The sequence below is a fragment of the Xiphophorus couchianus genome, chromosome 8, assembly GCF_001444195.1.
Source record: "Xiphophorus couchianus chromosome 8, X_couchianus-1.0, whole genome shotgun sequence".
In the NCBI taxonomy this organism is placed as follows: Eukaryota; Metazoa; Chordata; class Actinopteri; order Cyprinodontiformes; family Poeciliidae; genus Xiphophorus; species Xiphophorus couchianus.
The window spans coordinates 26501749-26520068 of NC_040235.1; the positions used below are offsets into that span (position 1 = coordinate 26501749).

Below are 18320 nucleotides of genomic sequence, written 5' to 3' on the forward strand. Positions count from 1 at the left end.
TGATGCCGGGCCAAATTCTGGAAAAGTCTGGACAAATTCTTTAACTGCGGAAAGATAAAAGTTAAATTTGAGCAGCCTCACGTAGGCCTGTTTACTGTCTGTCACATGTTCTTCAGAAGTACGTGTACAAATGAGGAACATTTACTGACATGTTGCACACTAGCAAGTGTTACAGAAAAAAAAATCTATAAGAGTTTAAAATTTAAGTGATGAAGGAAATCACAAACTCATAGTCAGCACTGACTAATCATGCTACCATAAAATAAAGCAGTAAAACAGTTAAAACTCTAGGCTTTCTGTAGAGGTATGTGTTCAGTCTTACGGGTGCGCACACACACACACACACACACACACACACACACAGACAAGCACCCATGGCAGGGGGTCTGGGTGGTGACATATGCAGATTCCAAGAGCTGATAGCAGACCCGATCAGGAAGATATTCCGTTTTAAAACCAGAGATCGATCGCCATTGTTATCGATTGTTTGTCAGAGGATGTCGGTGGCATAGAGTTTCCTTGCACAACATGTGTTTTGACCCCAAAGGTCATGAGAATCACCCAACTAGGATTTTTTTAACCTGCCTCCCAGAGTCCTTTCCCGTTTCACACAATATTCTCAGGAAGATATTCCGTTTTAAAACCGGAGATATAGACCGAGCATCATTGTTATCGATTCTTTGCCAGAGGATGTGTTTTGACCCCAAAGGTCATGAGAATCACCCAACTAGGATTTTTTTAACCTGCCTCGCAGAGCCCGTTTCCGCAGTGTCTCAGGAGGATATTCCGTTTAAAACCAGAGGTAACTACAACATCCTATTTAAATATACTATATTGTATATTATTCTCAATTATCTAACACTTTCATTGTTTTTCATACTTTCATTGTATTATTCTTAAAACTCATAATTTCCATATTTTACCTGTATTATTCTTACAACTCATACTGGTCTGAAGGCGTGGGAAAAACGGATCTGTGTGGGGGGATGGGTGGGAAAGGTGGGGGGAGGGGTGGGAAAGGTGGGGGAGGGGTGGGAAAGGTGGGGGAGGGGCATCCTGTGACCGGAAATCAAAATCTATTAGTCATCAATCAATCATCCATCAAACTCCGATTAAAATTTGACAGAAGGGTGCCTATATAGTCTCTTTTATGTTTGTTCTGAGCGTCTAAAGGGACAGTATGATGTATTTTTCCAGGTACATAATTCATAATCAAATAACTATGTTACCCCCAGTTGTCATAAAAATGCTATACACATCAAATGTGACTTAAAAGAAATTTGACTTTGTAATTTGATGCCTTGAAATTGGGCCTCTGTCTCTTTAAAAGCTCCTGCTCTTCCTGAAACTCTGCCTTCAGGAAGTCATAACAACATGGCTCCTCTGTTAACCCATTAACAGTGTCTTTACCAGTGTTTCACTGACAAGTAGCTTGTAAAATGAGCTCATCAGATGTGTAGGTTTTTGCTAATTGCTGCTGGCTAGTCTGAAGGAGCTAAGTGGGAAGGGCCTCTCAGTGAGGTGGAAGTTTGAAATCGAGGCCTTGAAGGCGGCCCTAGATCCACTCAGGTATTAATGGATTTCGCAAACATGCATGAAAGAATCAAAGCAACACTCCAGGTACGTTTTGATGAGGAAACAACATTACATGATGTAAAGCTAAAATGTCAATTTTACATAATGCTACCCCTTCAAAAGGAATATGCTTAGATTCCATTAGTTTGGCTGTTTTATGGCCATCATACAAGGTACAATGTGTGATCATAAAGCATCAGCTGGGGCGAGGGGGTATCAGGTGTTCAGATGGTTTTCTTCTACAGGCTACCTGCATGTTAAGGCGTCCCCTCTGAGCCGCGAAGCCGTGGTGAGACTGAGAGGAAGCCAGCAGCTGGTCGTCATCCACCCGGTGAGACTCCAAGCCCAAAGGAGGACACTCTGACAACAACACGCCAGATCTCACTGCCAAATCTCTCAGGATCAAACCAGTCCATGTAAGTCATAATAGTGTCGTAAATGTACTTTTTGGCTGAGCAGGAAAAGCCGCCTTCTTCAGTCTCTCTGCTTCTTCCTCCTCCCATTGTTTCCTCTGCTGCTCAGCTGTGGGATTAGAAAGCAAACAGAACGAACTTACAGAGGATCAAGATCCACTTTTTCTGTCCTACTAATGCTAATGTGTTCTTATACAAAATCGGGGCCATGCCTTGACTTGTTGATGCTGTTTTGGCAGAAAGATTGTATCCTTCAATATGCCGAGATATGTTCTTTTCATGTGGTGGAGCAAAAGTCTTTTACAAAGAAAAATCTCAAATATGTGACATTTTTATTGAGAACCTGTCACTCATTTAACCCTAAATAAAAATACAACTCTACCAGCTGCTTTCTAGTTGGTACTTTATTCTGAGTGTAAATGCATCCTCGGGTTTGCTAGAGAACAATAACAGAGTGTATAAGCTGGGGGTCCAGTACCTGTACGACCCGGGAGCCGGAATTGACCTCAATCCTCTTATTTAGAGTCACAGATCAGTTTATTTTTATTGAATCATCCAAAGGGAATTTTGTAGATTTTTTTAGAAATTCTCGGGCATGTCGTGGTGGCAGAGGGGTTAGCGCGACCCACATTAAGAGGCAACGTGGCCTCGACATGGCTGTCACGGGTTCGACTCCCGGACCCGACGACGTTTACCGCATGTCTTCCCCTCTCCTTCCCCTTTTCCTGTCAGCCTACTTTGAAAAAGGGACACTAGAGCCCACAAAAAAAAGACCCCTTGCAGGGCGATAAAAAAAAAGGAAATTATCAAACTATTAAACTAAAACTAATGCATATTCTTTGGAACATTGTATCTCTGTTGAAAATGTTGTCAAACAAGTATGTAGTTTGGAACCAAAAGAAAAGGAGAAATTGCTTCATACAAAAGAGTATTTCTTCCACCCCTAGTCTCATTCTTTGTGGTGATTCTATTTCTTTGATGAAAACGGCTAAGAAAAACTTTTAAACCTGACATTTTTTGAATGATCTTTACATTTTGTGTTTTTATGTTGTCAATACTGTATGTTGCTTTTCATGTGCAGATCTGATTTTTTTTCCTCAACTACCCTAATATTCTTGTTCTTATCTAACTAAAGGGTGGCTTCTCAGGGCTGCAGGTTGTACCCGCCTGCCCATGTCCCATGTTGATTGTTTGGGTTCTTTTGTTCTATGGATGGGCTGTACTGAAATGTCAGCTCTCCCCACTCCCCTGTCAATTCATTCATTTTTGAAGTTCAATGCTTTTACATTTTTGGTTATTAGATGCCATAATGGTGAGTGTAGAGATACAGGTGGTTGTAGATCCCTCATATAAGTAGACTTGTCCTGAAAAAGAATCAATATTTTCCATCGGTTACCTTTTTCTGCTTTCTCTTTGCGGGCTCTCTCCTCCTCCTCTTGTTGTTTCTTTGCTATTGCCTCTGCCACTGGAAAAACACAGAGAAAGTCTCTCATCGGCCACAACCAGGACAACTGTCTTAATATTTGTCCAGTTCTCGGCTGGATAAAGACGTACAGTCAGAGTAATCATACTCTTCATACCAGGGACCAACGAATGGAACAGACGTGGTTTCCTCTGGAACAACAAGAAAGAAATAATTCAGATATATGTTGTTAGAGATATTTCAGCAGTGATCTTTTCCCATGAGGCCATTTAAAAAAAAAATCCATATATATACAGAAATAAAAAAAAGTGGGAGTGTTTTGATTGGAACCCGCCAGTTGTAAAATTACAGTAATATTCAATAAATTAAAACATGCATTCCCGTAAGGCTTGTTTGTCATATTAAAATTACTTTATGACAATAGCAACTATTAAAAATACTCATCAGTAAGATCCCCTTTTATCTGATAAAAACAAACCTGCTGTAATATTCTAATCCTAAATGTCATGTTTTCATTAGCTTTTGGCAAATAAATAGTCTTAAAACATTGGACTGTGTGTAATCAATCAATACAAGTGTGTTACTGAGAAAAAGATTAACTTTTCATTTATGTCATAAATTATTGAAAGTATCTGACACGATCTTTCTTTTCATTTTCAAGCAAATCCTCAATTTGTCCCACAGGAATAGTGAAATTATGTCCACAGTTGCCCATAAATTTGATCTTATTTGGGAACAAAATCAACACAGAAGCATCTACATTACAGATACAAATGATAAAATCCCAACCATTCACTGTATGATGAGGACTACCTGGTATGTACATGATGACCTCAGTGGTTGTGGCTTCCTTCTTGTGTCCTCTGATCCATTTGTCTGGAAATATCACATTATCATCACAGATATATGAAGATATATGAAGATGATTTTTATATCTACGGTCAACTTTTGTACTGAATTTTAACCCCATCTCATCTGAACTTCACTTCAAGCTGAAAACACATTTACTGTAGACATAATACAAAATGAATAGTAATGTAATAATAAAGTAGCACATGAGGATGACGTAAAATGCTGTGCCAGGATCCTTACTTCCAGATGTCGTCTTTTTCATGGTTTGCACCAGTGGCAACATCCGGTTGTTGATCATGTGACTCGTTTGAAGCGAAAAAAGTGTTTCCTTTGCAGTTTTACGAAATGCACCAATTTTGATATGGCCCCCAAAAAACACCTCATTCTAGCGAAAAAATCTTTATTGGAAAAAAAAAAAATTGTTTTTCAATAAAGAAATCGGCATGTTTCCATAAAGCAAATTTATTTTCAAAATGCCAAATTGCACAATTATACAGTAACTGGAAACGCTTGAGAAACTGAAGTGTTTCTGATCCTTCCCAAACAAGCAAAAACCCTTTGAGCCGTCCATGTACAGCCATCAGTTAGTGTCAGGTTGTTTTTAAGTATCGTTGCGCACCTTTCTGGCGAGTTTTTAAAAAATGTTAGTGTGGTGCAGTTTTTATTTGTTTTCTTGTTGAAAACATCACAATTGCAGATCCGTTTAGCAGAAAACAGAAGTTTTCCACTTCCTGCGAATATCTACAGCCACTACTTACAACCCACAGAAACCTCAGCACTTTGTTGTTAAAGGCTTAAGGAAAAGCTTTGGCTCCAGAAACAAAGATGCTGATTAAAACGGCATCTGGCAACACACTGGTCCATGTCGGATTTTAGTAGCAGATGAACCCGAATAAAAGGAATAATTAGTTTTACAATGTTACTAAATTGTAATTCTATCCCTGATTTATGATGTGGACTTTGAGGTTTGTTTGCTTTGTAGGCTCAAATGCAAGATCGCTTTGTAGAAAAGCAATAACTTATTTCCACTAAATTGCTTTGTTTTGTGTCACTGCAGCTTCCCTTTTTAAGTGAACTGGGGTCAAAATGCAGAGATCAGAAAGCACAGGCCCCAATTAAAGTTAATAAAAGACTTTAAAATTAAGCTTTTGTTTTTTTACCTCAGCGGTTAATTGACAATGTTCTCACAGAGTACATCCACAGGTACATTAACTCAAATGTGTCTGTTAATCTAGCAGAAGTTTGTGAAAGGAAACCCAAAACTCATATAGTATAAAAGGCAGCTATACCTGATACTGATTAAATGTATGTAAACTTTTGAATTCGAGAAAAGTTCCAAAAAGTGTCTAAAAAATGTTTTTGGCAGGTTTTCTGGCATTTAACAAATGTAAATACTTTGGTACTTCTAACCAAGTTAAAACAAGAAAAGTTGGGTCAGATTTAACTTCAAACAGTGAGAAATTTTTTTTTGTCTTTTTATTCAGTGTGTGTAAATATCTTGTTTCAACTGTAAATAAATGCATAAATACTTTAGGTACACTGTTTTTTGTTTTAATATAGTTTAATTATGCTACCAGAAATGTAGTTTTAAACTATTAATTCTTAATGTTTAGTTTTTTTTCCCCACCACTAAATACCTATAATGAAAAATGGTTAAATTTTTCTAAATCTTTTCTCAGAAGTCATTCCACTGCAATAAAAAGACACATGTAAGGATTTCCGCTTCTGTGAGGACTCGGGTTGGGCGTCTTACCCAGGTCTGGCTCAACAGGCTCCGTTGGAAACCCGGGTTGATTCGCTGTAAAGATCAGATCAAAGCTTTAAGCACACTGAGATCTCTTTATTTTATAGCAACAGACTGGAGCAGTCAGAGTATTCTGGCAAAAAGATCATCAAGTTGAATATTGCTCCCCTGACTCTCCTCCTACCTGAAACCATAAATCTGAAGCGAACTCACTTGTTTCCAGGCCCACTTCCTCCTCCTCCAGCAAAGGAAGGCGGAGCTCCGGTTGCGCCGTGGTCGTTACCAGCTTTGGTTTCTTGGTGGGTTTGGGCGTCTTTGGCTTCTTTGTGGGTTTGGGCGTCTTTGGTTTCTTGGTGGGCTTTGGCGGTTTCGGTTTCTTGGTGGGCTTCGGAGCTTTCTGCTTTTTGGCTTTAGCCTCTTTCTCTGCTGCCTTCTTCGCTTTGGCTTCAGGGAGACACAGACATAATCCGTTAATTGAAACCAGAACGCGGCGAGTGAAGATGCCCACATAGAGCAGCTGTGTCACTTCTGTGGATGTTTAACTGCTACATAGCCAGCAAGTGTTTTACTGCAACTATCAATCTGCATCAGAAAACATGTCCAGACTGGAGCACGGGCAGACGCTGCATCAAATACATGTAGATTAGTCTGTGCAGGAACAAAGCACCGCTTTATACTACAGAGAATCAAGATGTGTCATGGAGAGGAGTGTGTTTGGGTTCAGTGCAAAATGCTCTATTAGAACCCGTCCTATCCCTGTTAATTCTCTTTATGCAACTGTAGAAGCAGATGTAGAGGGACATTGATAAATCATCCATGGGTACTTGGTCTGTTACCTTTATTGTTTTATGTGAAACACATATATTCAAAATTAAAATAGATAGCTTAAATCTGAAATTTATTTTTTTGTTTAGTTTAATTTTAATTATAAGACAGATAATTTGTGTAGAAACTGAACTCCTCTGAATTCTCCCAGTACTCCCAGTACTAACTGCAGAAATACACCAGTGAGACACAACCAATCAGAACCAGAAGGAGGGTCTTAGCACTGTCAGTCACTCATATGTACACGCCCTGTTACCCCCCCTTGCTATCTGCTACGCTACAGCCAGTTCACTGCAACATAGCCTGCCATGAATGCTAAGGCTAGTTAACATTGCCACCGATGACGGCAGATAAATAGTTTTCCTGGAACGGCAAATTGTTAGTCCACATTTAGCATTGATACACAAGCATGATTGACAGCTTTAAGACCCTCCTCCTGGCTCTGATTGGTTGTTTTTGATTGGGAGCGGTGCATTTCTCCAGAGGGCAAAAGGTCAGGGATGAGGTGGCGGAGCTTGATTTTTTCACAGATTATCCATCTCATTTTATACTGACACAATATGGCGACAGTTAAGTATGTACCATTGATAAATATGGAAAAAACTTATTTTTGTAAAAGTTACATACTGTAACATTAAGGATGGTGTTTTCATGGTAAAGCAGCCACTAAAGTCTTTGCTGCTGTTCACAAACCTTCTCTAATAAATCTCTTCAAACGCAGCTGGAGTTTTGTTCTGGGAATAAAACATGAATATTTATTAATTAGGTTGCTTATAAAGACGTTTTGTTCCAAAATGTGGAAAATTTCAGGAGGCAGTTATGGTTTTCAAAAACATAAATTGAAATTTCTTGAGGGTGTAACCTGAAACTAATCTCTTATGTTGTTCAGGGTTGTTGTTTTTTTTTTTTACAATTTTTTATAGAAGATAAAACACTAGCACTACCCTAAAATGAAAACTCATCTGCATCAAATTAAATTACAGTGTTATTCAGAAGATGAGCTTGGGCTTGAGCAGAAAGAAGCCAGTAGGAATATTTTTGCCAAGACTCTGAATCACATCACTTCATTCGGTTCATGTTAGCAAAATGGAAATAAAGGAATTCAGACTTTGGCAAGGACTAAGAACTGCACAAAGGCAAGTACAGACCTTTATGTAACTACTGTTACTCATGGAAAACACAGGTAGCCAGGTTTGTGGTTTAGCTGAATGTGGAGCAGAGTCACAACATGAGCTCCCTTGCAGTGGTGTATCTGAAAGTGGGGCCTCTTGTAAATCCTTTCTCCCCACTTGTGGAAAATTGTAGTGGAAACATTTCAGCTGTTAATCATTCTGTGTGGTTTCCCCACAAATGTGCCTTCTATTTTCATTCCCCCCCCCAGAAAACTTGCTTTCTCATTAGTATCATTGTGCTTTTCAAAACCAGCTCCTGAAATCTATGTGTAATGTAATATGGGTAGTTTTACCCATATTAGGACTTTGCATTGACTTCCATGCATTTATGCCAGACATTTTTTCAAACCTTCTCTTACTATTATTAGTGTATTCCTGCTAACCTTAAACAAAACCTAATTCACACCTTACCTCTAAACCTACACTCTAACACTAAACAATGGGGCCCACTTTATTATTCTTTGGTCCCCATGAGGCCCATCACTCTTCAGAGGTAAGGAAATATGCCAAAAACGGTCCTAAAAAGAATAGCTAAACAAGTACACACACACGCCCACCCCCACACACACACATATACAGTATGTCTTCTATCGCCACAGGAACTTCACATTGACTTCCATTCATTTTGTATTAATTTCTATAGCTTAACCCTGACCTTAACCCTAATCCCAGCCTAAACTAAATTCACACCTTACTCCTAAACATAACCTCTAACCCAAAAACAACACCTCTTCAAGAGGTCCCTACAACATAACATTGTCCTTATAATGCATAAAATGCAAGGCCACACACACACGCCCATGCCCACACACACGTACAGGGAAAGCGTAACGTGTAAGCTGTATCGTTGTGGTCCTGCCAGGAAAAAGTCAGGCCACCAGCTGAATCACTGCAAGATTCTGGCCAGTCATCCCAGAATCAGAGGCATGTTCAACCAAACAACATTCCTGCAGCTCTTGATCTGCTTTTGTTTTGGACAACATTTGCAGAGAGGTAAGAATATTGCTGAAGCAAACTAAATGTCTGGACACATCTCTCTCTCTCTCTCTCTTTTCTCAAACTAAATGACTGCCTGCCTCATAGATTGATTGCAGACTTTCGCCGCCTGTGTCGCCTCAGAGTCTCAGATTTAAAGAGACATTTCAGGATTTTTAATTGTGCTTCTTTTAAAAAGGTTAGAAGCAGTTAAGCAGACAATTCCCTTGCTCTCTTCATTCAATATTAGTTCAAATTAATTGGTTTTGGACGCTGAGGTTGACAGCTGGCCTGAAAAAGGACAGTAGCAAAATAGTTTTCTGTTTCAAAGAATCCAAATCCAAAAATTAATCTTGGTGCTTTTATGCAAACCATTTTTGTGAACCTTCATATTTGCTTTATGTACTCAGCAGTATCAAAGGCAAAACTATTCTAGAAGTTTTAATGACTGTTAAATTATTTGTTTTTGGATTTTTATTGAACATAAATGCTTTAAGTTTTGTTAACAACACTTGTTTCAGACAGGAAGATCATTGGTGGCACACCACCACCTATCTCCATATTCCATATAAACAATGGCCTTTTCTGTAAACGATTTGCAAATTCATATAGAGATTGGAGCTATTTATAAATATGTTATCTAGGGTTCTATCTTCATGTTTACTTCCACTTATTTTGACTAAAATTGTCTCAGTGCTGGCCCCTTTGATCAAATGATTAACAATAAAGCTTTTCGTCACTCTGCTCCACATTCAGGTATTAAAACATCTCACTCAGACACATGGTGAGTCATCATGACTCAATAGCTGGAATAGCGAGCGTGGCCACAGCAAGCTTTGATCGACGGCGTTACTCAGCTTTACAAACGTATGATGCATTTGCAATGTGGACACAGAGTGGAATAACTCTCCTCTGCTCTGATCACTGGTGACAGTATGCTGCAGTACAGGAAGTGGGAGGTGCGTTGTTGCCATAAAAATCTCCAACAACACAGAAAGAAAAGATTTCCTTGTTTTTTGTATAAAAAGTCGCTACAGGGGTTTTAAAAGTCACCAAATATAGCGACAAAGTTTAGAAGTAAGCAACAGTGCATCGTTCCTCCTGACCACAGCCCTGCTCAACAGCCTCCGTTGATCCCCACACCTGGCCACACCCCTCTGTGTCTTTTGGCTCCACCCACTTTGCTGGTACGTTTCCAAATTTGTGAGGGGTGAGATAAGCTTTTTTAAGGTGGTTAGTTGCACTTTAAGACTGTAAAAAAATACACTTAGGTCACGGTCCCTTTTGCTTCAGCATTTGAGACCAACTTATCTGGATCTATACTGAATGAAGGCTGTATCAGCCTGCTAAATGCCATCTATCCATAATAATAATAACCTGCCTACCTACCTATCTGTCTGTCTAAACTAGCTGTCTGCACTCCCCTTGTGCCTGTTCTCCAGCTCATTCAGCAAATTAGGTCAAGAGATGGAGATTTTTTTCCAACAATGAATTACTAAAGAGAAATAAGGAAAATGTGTGAATTGCAGCTGATGTAGTCATTGCTATAGTCAATCTTTGTTTTGCCACTGCACGATTTTTCCATTTTGTGCAGCCCTATGAAGAAACCAAGTGCATTTTCTACTGCAGTTATGATGTAATATACTTTTAACAGAACTTCATTTCAACAACTCCACACTACTCTTTTAAGGCTGTAAGTGGGACCTCTGACAACATGAGAGGCCAGGAAAGGTCAGGAAAACTCACAGATGCATTTTTTGCTTGAGCTCCAACTTACCGGCCTCAATTTCCTCAGGGCTTTTCTTTTTCTTTGCTTTGCTCTTCTCCTCTACTGTAACTTCAGCTGGCTCGTCTGACATTTCAGTGTCCCATCTGCCCCCGTCTCCGATCAGCCCCCGGGGTTCTCTCGCCAGAGCTTTGGCTCTTGACAGCTGCTTCTCCTCCGCAGGTTCTTCGGCAGTGACAAGACCCCAACAAAGGCTCAGCCCGACCCAGACCACCAGCACCTCTGCCCTCATTTCTCTGAAATAAAGCATGAGGGTGAATTACAGCAGATGTACTCCAGGGGTAAATACCAAAACTAGATGCAGAGATTGCTCGACATCTGATCTGCAGATGCAATGGAGGCGTCTGGAGATAACATGAAAAGGAAGAGTCTAGAGAGCTTCCTCCTCTCTAATGAGAGCTTGCACAGGCTGAGGAAGAAAACTCTGCTGACTTAACACACACACACACACATACACTTTCTTTGCTGCCTCTTACTTATCCGTCATAGCCCTTCACCCCCTCTTTCCCCTCACCCGTCTCTCAGGAGAGGGGAGGAGCATCTGTCATGCATGGGACATTCCTGTGAGGGAGACAGCAGAAGGAAAAAGGGGAAGAAGTGTAGGAGGGTGACTGTTTGGCTTTTAACAAAAGAAAAAGACTCGACTCTCAGGTTTGCTTGATGCAGGGGGCTAATTATAACTTTGGAAAAACTGATTTCATGCTGAGCAAAGCCAAAGGAATCGCTTGTGGGAAGAATAAGAAGAATAACATGATGGCCGTTTGCTGTGTCTGTGTATAACTCTGTAATTTAAAGAGGCAGTATTGTGTAAAATTGACTTTTTTAAGCTTCACATCATTTTATAATGTCATTCCCTCATCAAAAACATACCTGGAGGGTTGTTTTGATTCTTTCATGAATGATTAAGAAATCCTTTAATCTCTCATCTGTGCAAAATGCCTGGGTGGACTTAGCACCGCCTTCGAGACTTAACTCCTCCCAGGAACTACAGTTTCCAAGCTTCTCAGCTTTTGCCTCACAGAGCCGCCCTCCCCATTCAGCTCCTTCAGACTAGTCAGCAGCAATTAGCAAACACCTGGTGGAGCCACGCATCTGTGAAGCTCATTATAGGAGCTGCTTCTCAGTGCAGCGCTGGTAAAAACGTTGCTAAAGGGTTACTAGAGGAGCCATGTTGTGATGACTTCTTGGAGGCAGAGTTTCAGAAAGAACGATAGTTTTTAAAGAGCCAGAGGCCCAAATTTAAATCTTGAAATTATGTCAAATTTATTTTAAGTCATACTTTATATATACAGCATTTTATTTTAAAGTGAAACTGTCAACTTAAGAGTGTCAGCTCACAATTGTGACTTTGCCTAAGAAAATCTTGTTAGCAAAACAAGTCTTTCCCAGAAGCATGATGCGGGTGAAATGTATATATTTTAAACTTTTGAAATGTATATTTAGTAATCACTAATAATCCAGTGCAGAGGTGTTTTTGCATGAATGCACGACTTAAAAAAGAGAACTCTTCTAAAGTTGGATTCTTCATAAAATTAATAACATAACAGACAGCAGAGTGTCCTCTTCATGACAACACTGTCTTCAGTCAGACGTTCCTTCAGAACTGCTGTAATACAGACCACTACATGAGATCCTTCCTGTCCATTCCCATTTATAATAAGTTAATGAAAAAATACTACGTCGTTTAATTTCACAAAGCATTAGGAAAGTATTACTGATTAAAACTGAATAATGCAAACTGCTTTCTCTGTGATAAAAGCTCCACATCTGTATCTTTAGCATTAGCTTGCAGTGCAGGCTCTTCTTTGATCTCAGTAAACAGATGCTACAAAATTGTACCAGTCATCTAAATCATCAAGCAGAAACCTAAAATAAACTCAGGTCTGGACAAATTTTTCAGCTGGACGTCAGAAGCCTTTTTTATCTTTGTTTTTTTTCCTTCCATCTGGTAATAATTATCTCTAGTGTAGATGGATTATAGGTTGACTCCAGCATCCTCTTCAGGACTTAAAGGTCCCTCAGCACTTTATCTTATGATTATTTTTTACACTGCTGTGTAAGAACTCTTAACTTTTAACTTTTGACTTGTTTCATGTCAAGTCACAAAAACAAGTAATATATTTTACTGGGATTTTTTGATACAGACCAACACAAGGCACATATTTGTGAGATGAAAGGACTATTGCTGATGTTATTTAAATTTTTCTTCCTTACTAAAAAGTGTTGTACATGCCCCATTTACTTTCTCCATGATGTTTATTCTACAATGGTCTCGAACTTTACTCAGTGAAAAATTAGCTAGCTTCTGAAATGGAAATGGAAATATTGGTTTTAAGGTCACCAGATGGTTCTTTAAAATGCACCAGTGCTTTGTTTCTGTGTCTGTTTTTGCTGGATATGCTGCCGGGTTAAAAATGGCCTGACATCTGAGGAGAGAGTGGGAGACAAATTACATGCAGATGTGCTGCAGAAGGATTGTTACTGTTTGTGATATGTGTGTCAAAAAGACTTTTTACAAAAAGGTCGAATTCAGTGGTGGAGTTTCATTTCATGTTGTTTTTTTTATTGTACATAAAAAGTAACAAATTCTTCAGTTTGACAAGAATTGAGCATCTCAGTAAAAACTGTGTGTGTGGATCGGAACAAGCAATGCAGTTAAAGTCTTTAAAGTTCACTCTGAACAATATTTTCCGTTTTCCCATGATGCTGACGTTTCATCTTTGCAATAATACATTACTTGATGAGTAAAAACATGGAAATGTTGGCTGGACATTGAGAGTTACGTCCATGACCATGCCGCTCGTATAAATGTGTTATCTCTCGCCATCTACTGGTCAGAACTGCAGCTGCAGCACCACTGCAGTGGTCAGGAAAACAAACATTAACAAAATGTTGAGTTCGACTTTTTTTTTTTTGTAATTTTTTTTAATCAACACGACACAAATTGAAATTCATGCTTTTTGTTTAGGAATTTTATTTGAGAAAAACATAAAGTCTCTCTGACCAAAACGACACTAAGTATCAGTTTATTATTAAATTATTCACCAATTTTACTCAACCATTTTTTTCCTAGTCACTTAAATTGATTTATAGATTAACAACTTTTGAAGTCCAATAAATCATTTTATTTTTAGCTTTATTAACTGTAATAGACATCTGTATGAATGGAGAACCCAAGTAAAACTTTTTGATTTTTTTCCCTTTTATATTAGCTATAAAAAAACTACATCTGTATTCAAAACAACCAGCTTATTATTAAGATCCAACATGTGTAGGAGTTGAACAGGCAATCCATTTTTTTTTTTATTTAATTTGATCTTTTACCACATTTTGAGTAGATTTCTTGTTCATCTTGTTTGCAATGTAAAGAAAAGGCATAAAGTAATTCAAACATTTTTCTATTCTACCGTTTAGCCTCTGATCTTTACCACGTTTCTGCATTTACAGAATCTGACCCCAAGTGTAAAAAACACCCACAAAAGATTCCACATTGTAATAATTTATTAAACAAACGTGAAACCAAAACAGAAATATTTTATTCCCACAAAAATCTTAAATTATTCTGATACACATTTGAGGGTTTTATTAAGCTCCTAACTTCTGCTTAACAAAATATCAACGCAATAAAAAGTCAAATTAAATCAGTTTAAAAAAAAACATTTACTTTTATCAAAAAGTAAAAAATAAAATAGAAAACATATCACATTTCTCCTACTGAAATATTTTCTGGACAGTCACAGTCTGGCAACAAATTCCTCCAAAAGTTGCTGCGGGTTCTGCAGGACTTTTATGATTCTGGCCCATTTCAAGCTCGAGCTACTATTATGTTTCATGTGTAACAGTATCGGTAGGGCATGAGAGGCAGCGTCGGAACCAGCTGGAACGGGGGGCCTTGCTGGTACAGGGGCCCGCAGGTCAGAGCCGCGCAGATCGCGGGGTGGGCCGGGAACGCCGGGATGAAGCCGCGCTGCTCCCCTTCCTCCTCATTTCCCCGCACAGTCAGGCTCTCCTTCCTCCACTTGGTGCGTCGGTTCTGGAACCAGATCTTGACCTGAGTCTCCGACAGGCGGAGGGCCGCGGCGGTGGTGTGGCGCTCCAGCACCGACAGATAGTGGCTCCTCTGGAAGCTGCACTCCAGAACCCGCAGCTGCTCCGGGGTGAAGGCGGTGCGGATCCGACGACTCTTCACCTTGAGCGGGGGTAATAACTCTCTTTTACCCGCCGTGCGATGCTCCGTCTTTCCATTTTCCTCATTAGGATTCTGATTTTCTAGAGGGAAAAAAAAATTAAAGCCATCGACAATTTGAAAGATTAAATAAGATTTGATCTGGTTTTCCACCTTCAGCTGATTTCTCCCCAGCCGAGTTTAATTTCCGGGTAAACTTAGTCGGATCCAAGATGTCCTCCACTGAAAATGGGGTTCTTTGGCTCTGTGGTAATTTGACTGTAACGGCCTGCATGTCTGCTTCTGGGGGCTCCTGGGCCCCTCGTGAGTCAACATATATATAGGCCTCTCTTTCAGATGTGAATTTTATTCTAAGTGAGGCCATTTGTCTCACAGGAACAATCGTAACCTTTGCAGACACGCTCCAGCCTTGTGGGACCCCCGTGCTGGCCCTTCGCAATGTAAATGAGGAGGATCCGGAGAGGCCCCTGAGCTTGTTAATTATTGTGTGGCATCTGGTCAAAATGTGCGCTCTTTCATTCCCTCCGTGTTACTTTTTGTACTCGGACTTGTCATTGTTTGCAAATGGGAGATTTTTTACGCGTGAAGGCTCGTTGTGATGCTAATTTATAGACCCGTGGAGAGGAAAGTTGGAACCTTTTCTTCTTTGTGTTCCAGGATCCACAAGCGCCATTTGTCCGGTTATTGTGTGGCAGCGTGTGTTTGTGGGGGGCAAGGACAATTTTATGACAGTACATCTCATTATTCTAACTTTCTTCCTTGTTGCAAAAGTAATCAAAGTTTGAACGTCTTCCCATTTCTTCATGTTATTGCATTGTATTTTGGATAATACAGTTGAAACAAGAGGTTTGCTTAGACTGAATTAACAGACTTTTTTTGTCATTGTCTGAAGTTAAATCAGACCAAACTTCTCTTGTTTTAATTTATTTAGAGTTACCAAAATTGTTTTCTATTTGCTAAATGCCAGAAAATGAATTGAGAACATTTTAGATATATTTTTAAAACATTTTCTTTGAAGTTAAGAAGTGCATATTTGGCCGGCTTCAGGGAACTAAACCTTTAAACTGTATGACTTGGGTCAAACCTTTAGGGTTCCCTTCTACAAGCTTTTCACAAATGCTTGCTGGAGTTCTGGTCCATTCCTCCTGACAGAACCGGTGGGACTGGGGCAAGTACTGATCTTCTGATCTTGAAGACATCAAAAAATCAATCTCTGACATGTTCTTTGTCTCATTATTGTGGCATTTAGCAAATAGAAATAAGTTTGTGTTTCTAGCTGAGCTAAAAGCTGTACCTGCAGCGACACACTAAAGTTTTGGTCCTATGGGAACTGAAGAGAAATAAATGCATCGCACACTTTTTTGATTTCTGTTAAAACATTGTAAAGCAGGTATTATGTACACATATATAGTGCTTTGTATTGGTACAAAGCACTTACTACAAAGTAATAACTGCTTTGTAGTCTGTCACATAAAATCCCAATTAATCACACAACATTGTAACTGTAGGGTGTGAATACTTCTGTAAGTCCCTATACTCATGTTTTTATATTTAAACTCCCCACTAAGCTTTGAACATCTCCATTACCTTTATAATTAAACCTGACTGTCTCACCTTTTAGCCCACATTACTGCTGATAGTTTCCTAATAACTTTAATGGCTGCAGCTCTCGGCCTTGGGAGGGTAGGGGGGGTGGAGGGGGTATAGATTACAGCAGGGTGGAGGAGGTAAGGGTCACTGAGGGGGATCAGGACAGGAGTAAATGCTCCTGAATGTGACAGCTGCCACATCACTCCCAGCTACCGACACCTACAGAGCAGCTGGTATTGTCGGACTGGGACAGGCCGGCCCACCAGGACAATTAGCAGATGTCTACAGTAGGCGTGACCTTCTCTGACCCTGGGCTTTGTCTCTCAGTACAAGAGAGGCAGGGATAGACTCAGAACAACGAGAAGAAATGATTAACAGAGGAAAGTGTTTCACAGTCATGCATTTAGTGTTCCCACTAAATGGATTATGATTTAAATTTTGCGATTGATATATAATATGATATAATTGAGACACCATTTTGAACCTGTGCCACAGAGATTTAAGGCAGTTCTCATAAAATCATTGCATGATGTACTGATTAATAAACGTGTGGTTTAATTTACAGTGTCACAGCCACATCTTCATCCAGATGTCACAGATGTGTCTTCCCTAGAAGAGGGAAGAAGAGGAGAGCACACCACCATTATCTCCTTAACAATCACTTGAGGGCGTTTAAGACGACACCAGGGGAGGTTTTCAGCATTCCAGTGCTCCTTTGTGCAAACTCTGCTGGCACACTTGCTTTTGTGCTTGTTGTAATCCTACTTGTGAGTGAACAACCCTGCAAAGATGTTAATAACTGAGAGTGGTGTGGGGTGGTCTTACATCCACAAAAAGCCTTGTTTCCTATTACTCTTTAGTGGAAAGCAATTAAAGGAAGGGGTTAACGAGAGTAACGAGAGAGAACCTTTGTGACGACAAGTTTGTGAAGTAATATTCTGAATTCTGCTCTCTGGGACATGAATTAGGGTTAAGGTCTTATAAGAGTTCACCTGCAAGTAATTGTCACTATTTAGTATAATGGAAACAGTTAATTAATGAGTACAACATTTAACATTCAGTTGGCTCTAAGGATCAGTGGAACTGGATATCATCTGCATAGAAAAGATGACACATCAAAAAACTGCCTGATTATTTTTGCCTTGGAAGATAAAAGAGAATAGGTCCTAAGACTCAGCCCTGTGGTATCCCACATAGGAGGCTCTTGGAGTCAGATGCAGTCTGGGTTGCAAAAACACTTGATGTTCTGCAAGACAGGAGCTATAAAACTCTAGAGCCACACATAATGGACAACATCTCTGAAATACTGTGATCTACAGTGACAAAAATGTGTGTAAGATCCAGGAGAACCATTGTAGTGGCTGCTCCAGAGTCAACTGACACTGTCACTAGAAACTTTGAGTAGAGCAGTTTCTGTAGAGTGTTTATGAAAGCCAGACTAAATGTATGTTTTTCTGTATAAAAAAATTAACTGTTCTTCCACTACTTTTTAAAGAAGTTTTGGTATGAATGGGATCTTGGAGAAAGGCGTCCAATTTTTAAGCTGTGTAGAATCTGAATAGCTCAACAACTGCGTCCTTAAAAGAACTTTGAGTCCATGTGTGTTAAAAGTGATGTGCCACAAATTCCAAAAATACAGAGCAGGAAAAACCTTTTTAAACAGCATACAGGATACTATGGGGAAAAATGCCTCTTTCCAAATCTGCACGGTTTTGATAATGATTTACAACAAATAAATTTAAGTTTTAATCTAATTGTTGACTTCAATTGTTGCAGTTC

The 18320-nt window shown here is 39.5% G+C and overlaps 2 protein-coding genes across 2 annotated transcripts in view; both read right to left on the bottom strand.

Moving 5' to 3' along the window:
- aebp1a (AE binding protein 1a) overlaps positions 1–11015 on the bottom strand; it is a 31398-nt gene extending 20383 nt beyond the window's left edge. Inside the window, exons 1-8 of the mRNA XM_028026468.1 lie at positions 10757–11015; positions 6221–6451; positions 6017–6061; positions 4225–4287; positions 3543–3602; positions 3385–3453; positions 2020–2097; positions 1826–1935 (exon numbers count right to left, since the gene is read on the bottom strand). Coding sequence (XP_027882269.1) covers positions 1826–1935; positions 2020–2097; positions 3385–3453; positions 3543–3602; positions 4225–4287; positions 6017–6061; positions 6221–6451; positions 10757–11015 — 915 coding nt within the window. The remainder of the gene's footprint in view (positions 1–1825; positions 1936–2019; positions 2098–3384; positions 3454–3542; positions 3603–4224; positions 4288–6016; positions 6062–6220; positions 6452–10756) is intronic.
- A 3068-nt stretch (positions 11016–14083) lies between these two features.
- pnx (posterior neuron-specific homeobox) lies at positions 14084–18207 on the bottom strand. The gene is made up of 2 exons (XM_028026473.1): positions 15105–18207; positions 14084–15034 (listed from the first exon to the last, which is right to left on the bottom strand). The coding sequence occupies exons 1-2, from the start codon at positions 15313–15315 to the stop codon at positions 14595–14597; spliced, it is 651 nt and encodes a 216-aa protein (XP_027882274.1). The 5' UTR covers positions 15316–18207; the 3' UTR covers positions 14084–14594.
- Positions 18208–18320: the final 113 nt, after the last annotated feature.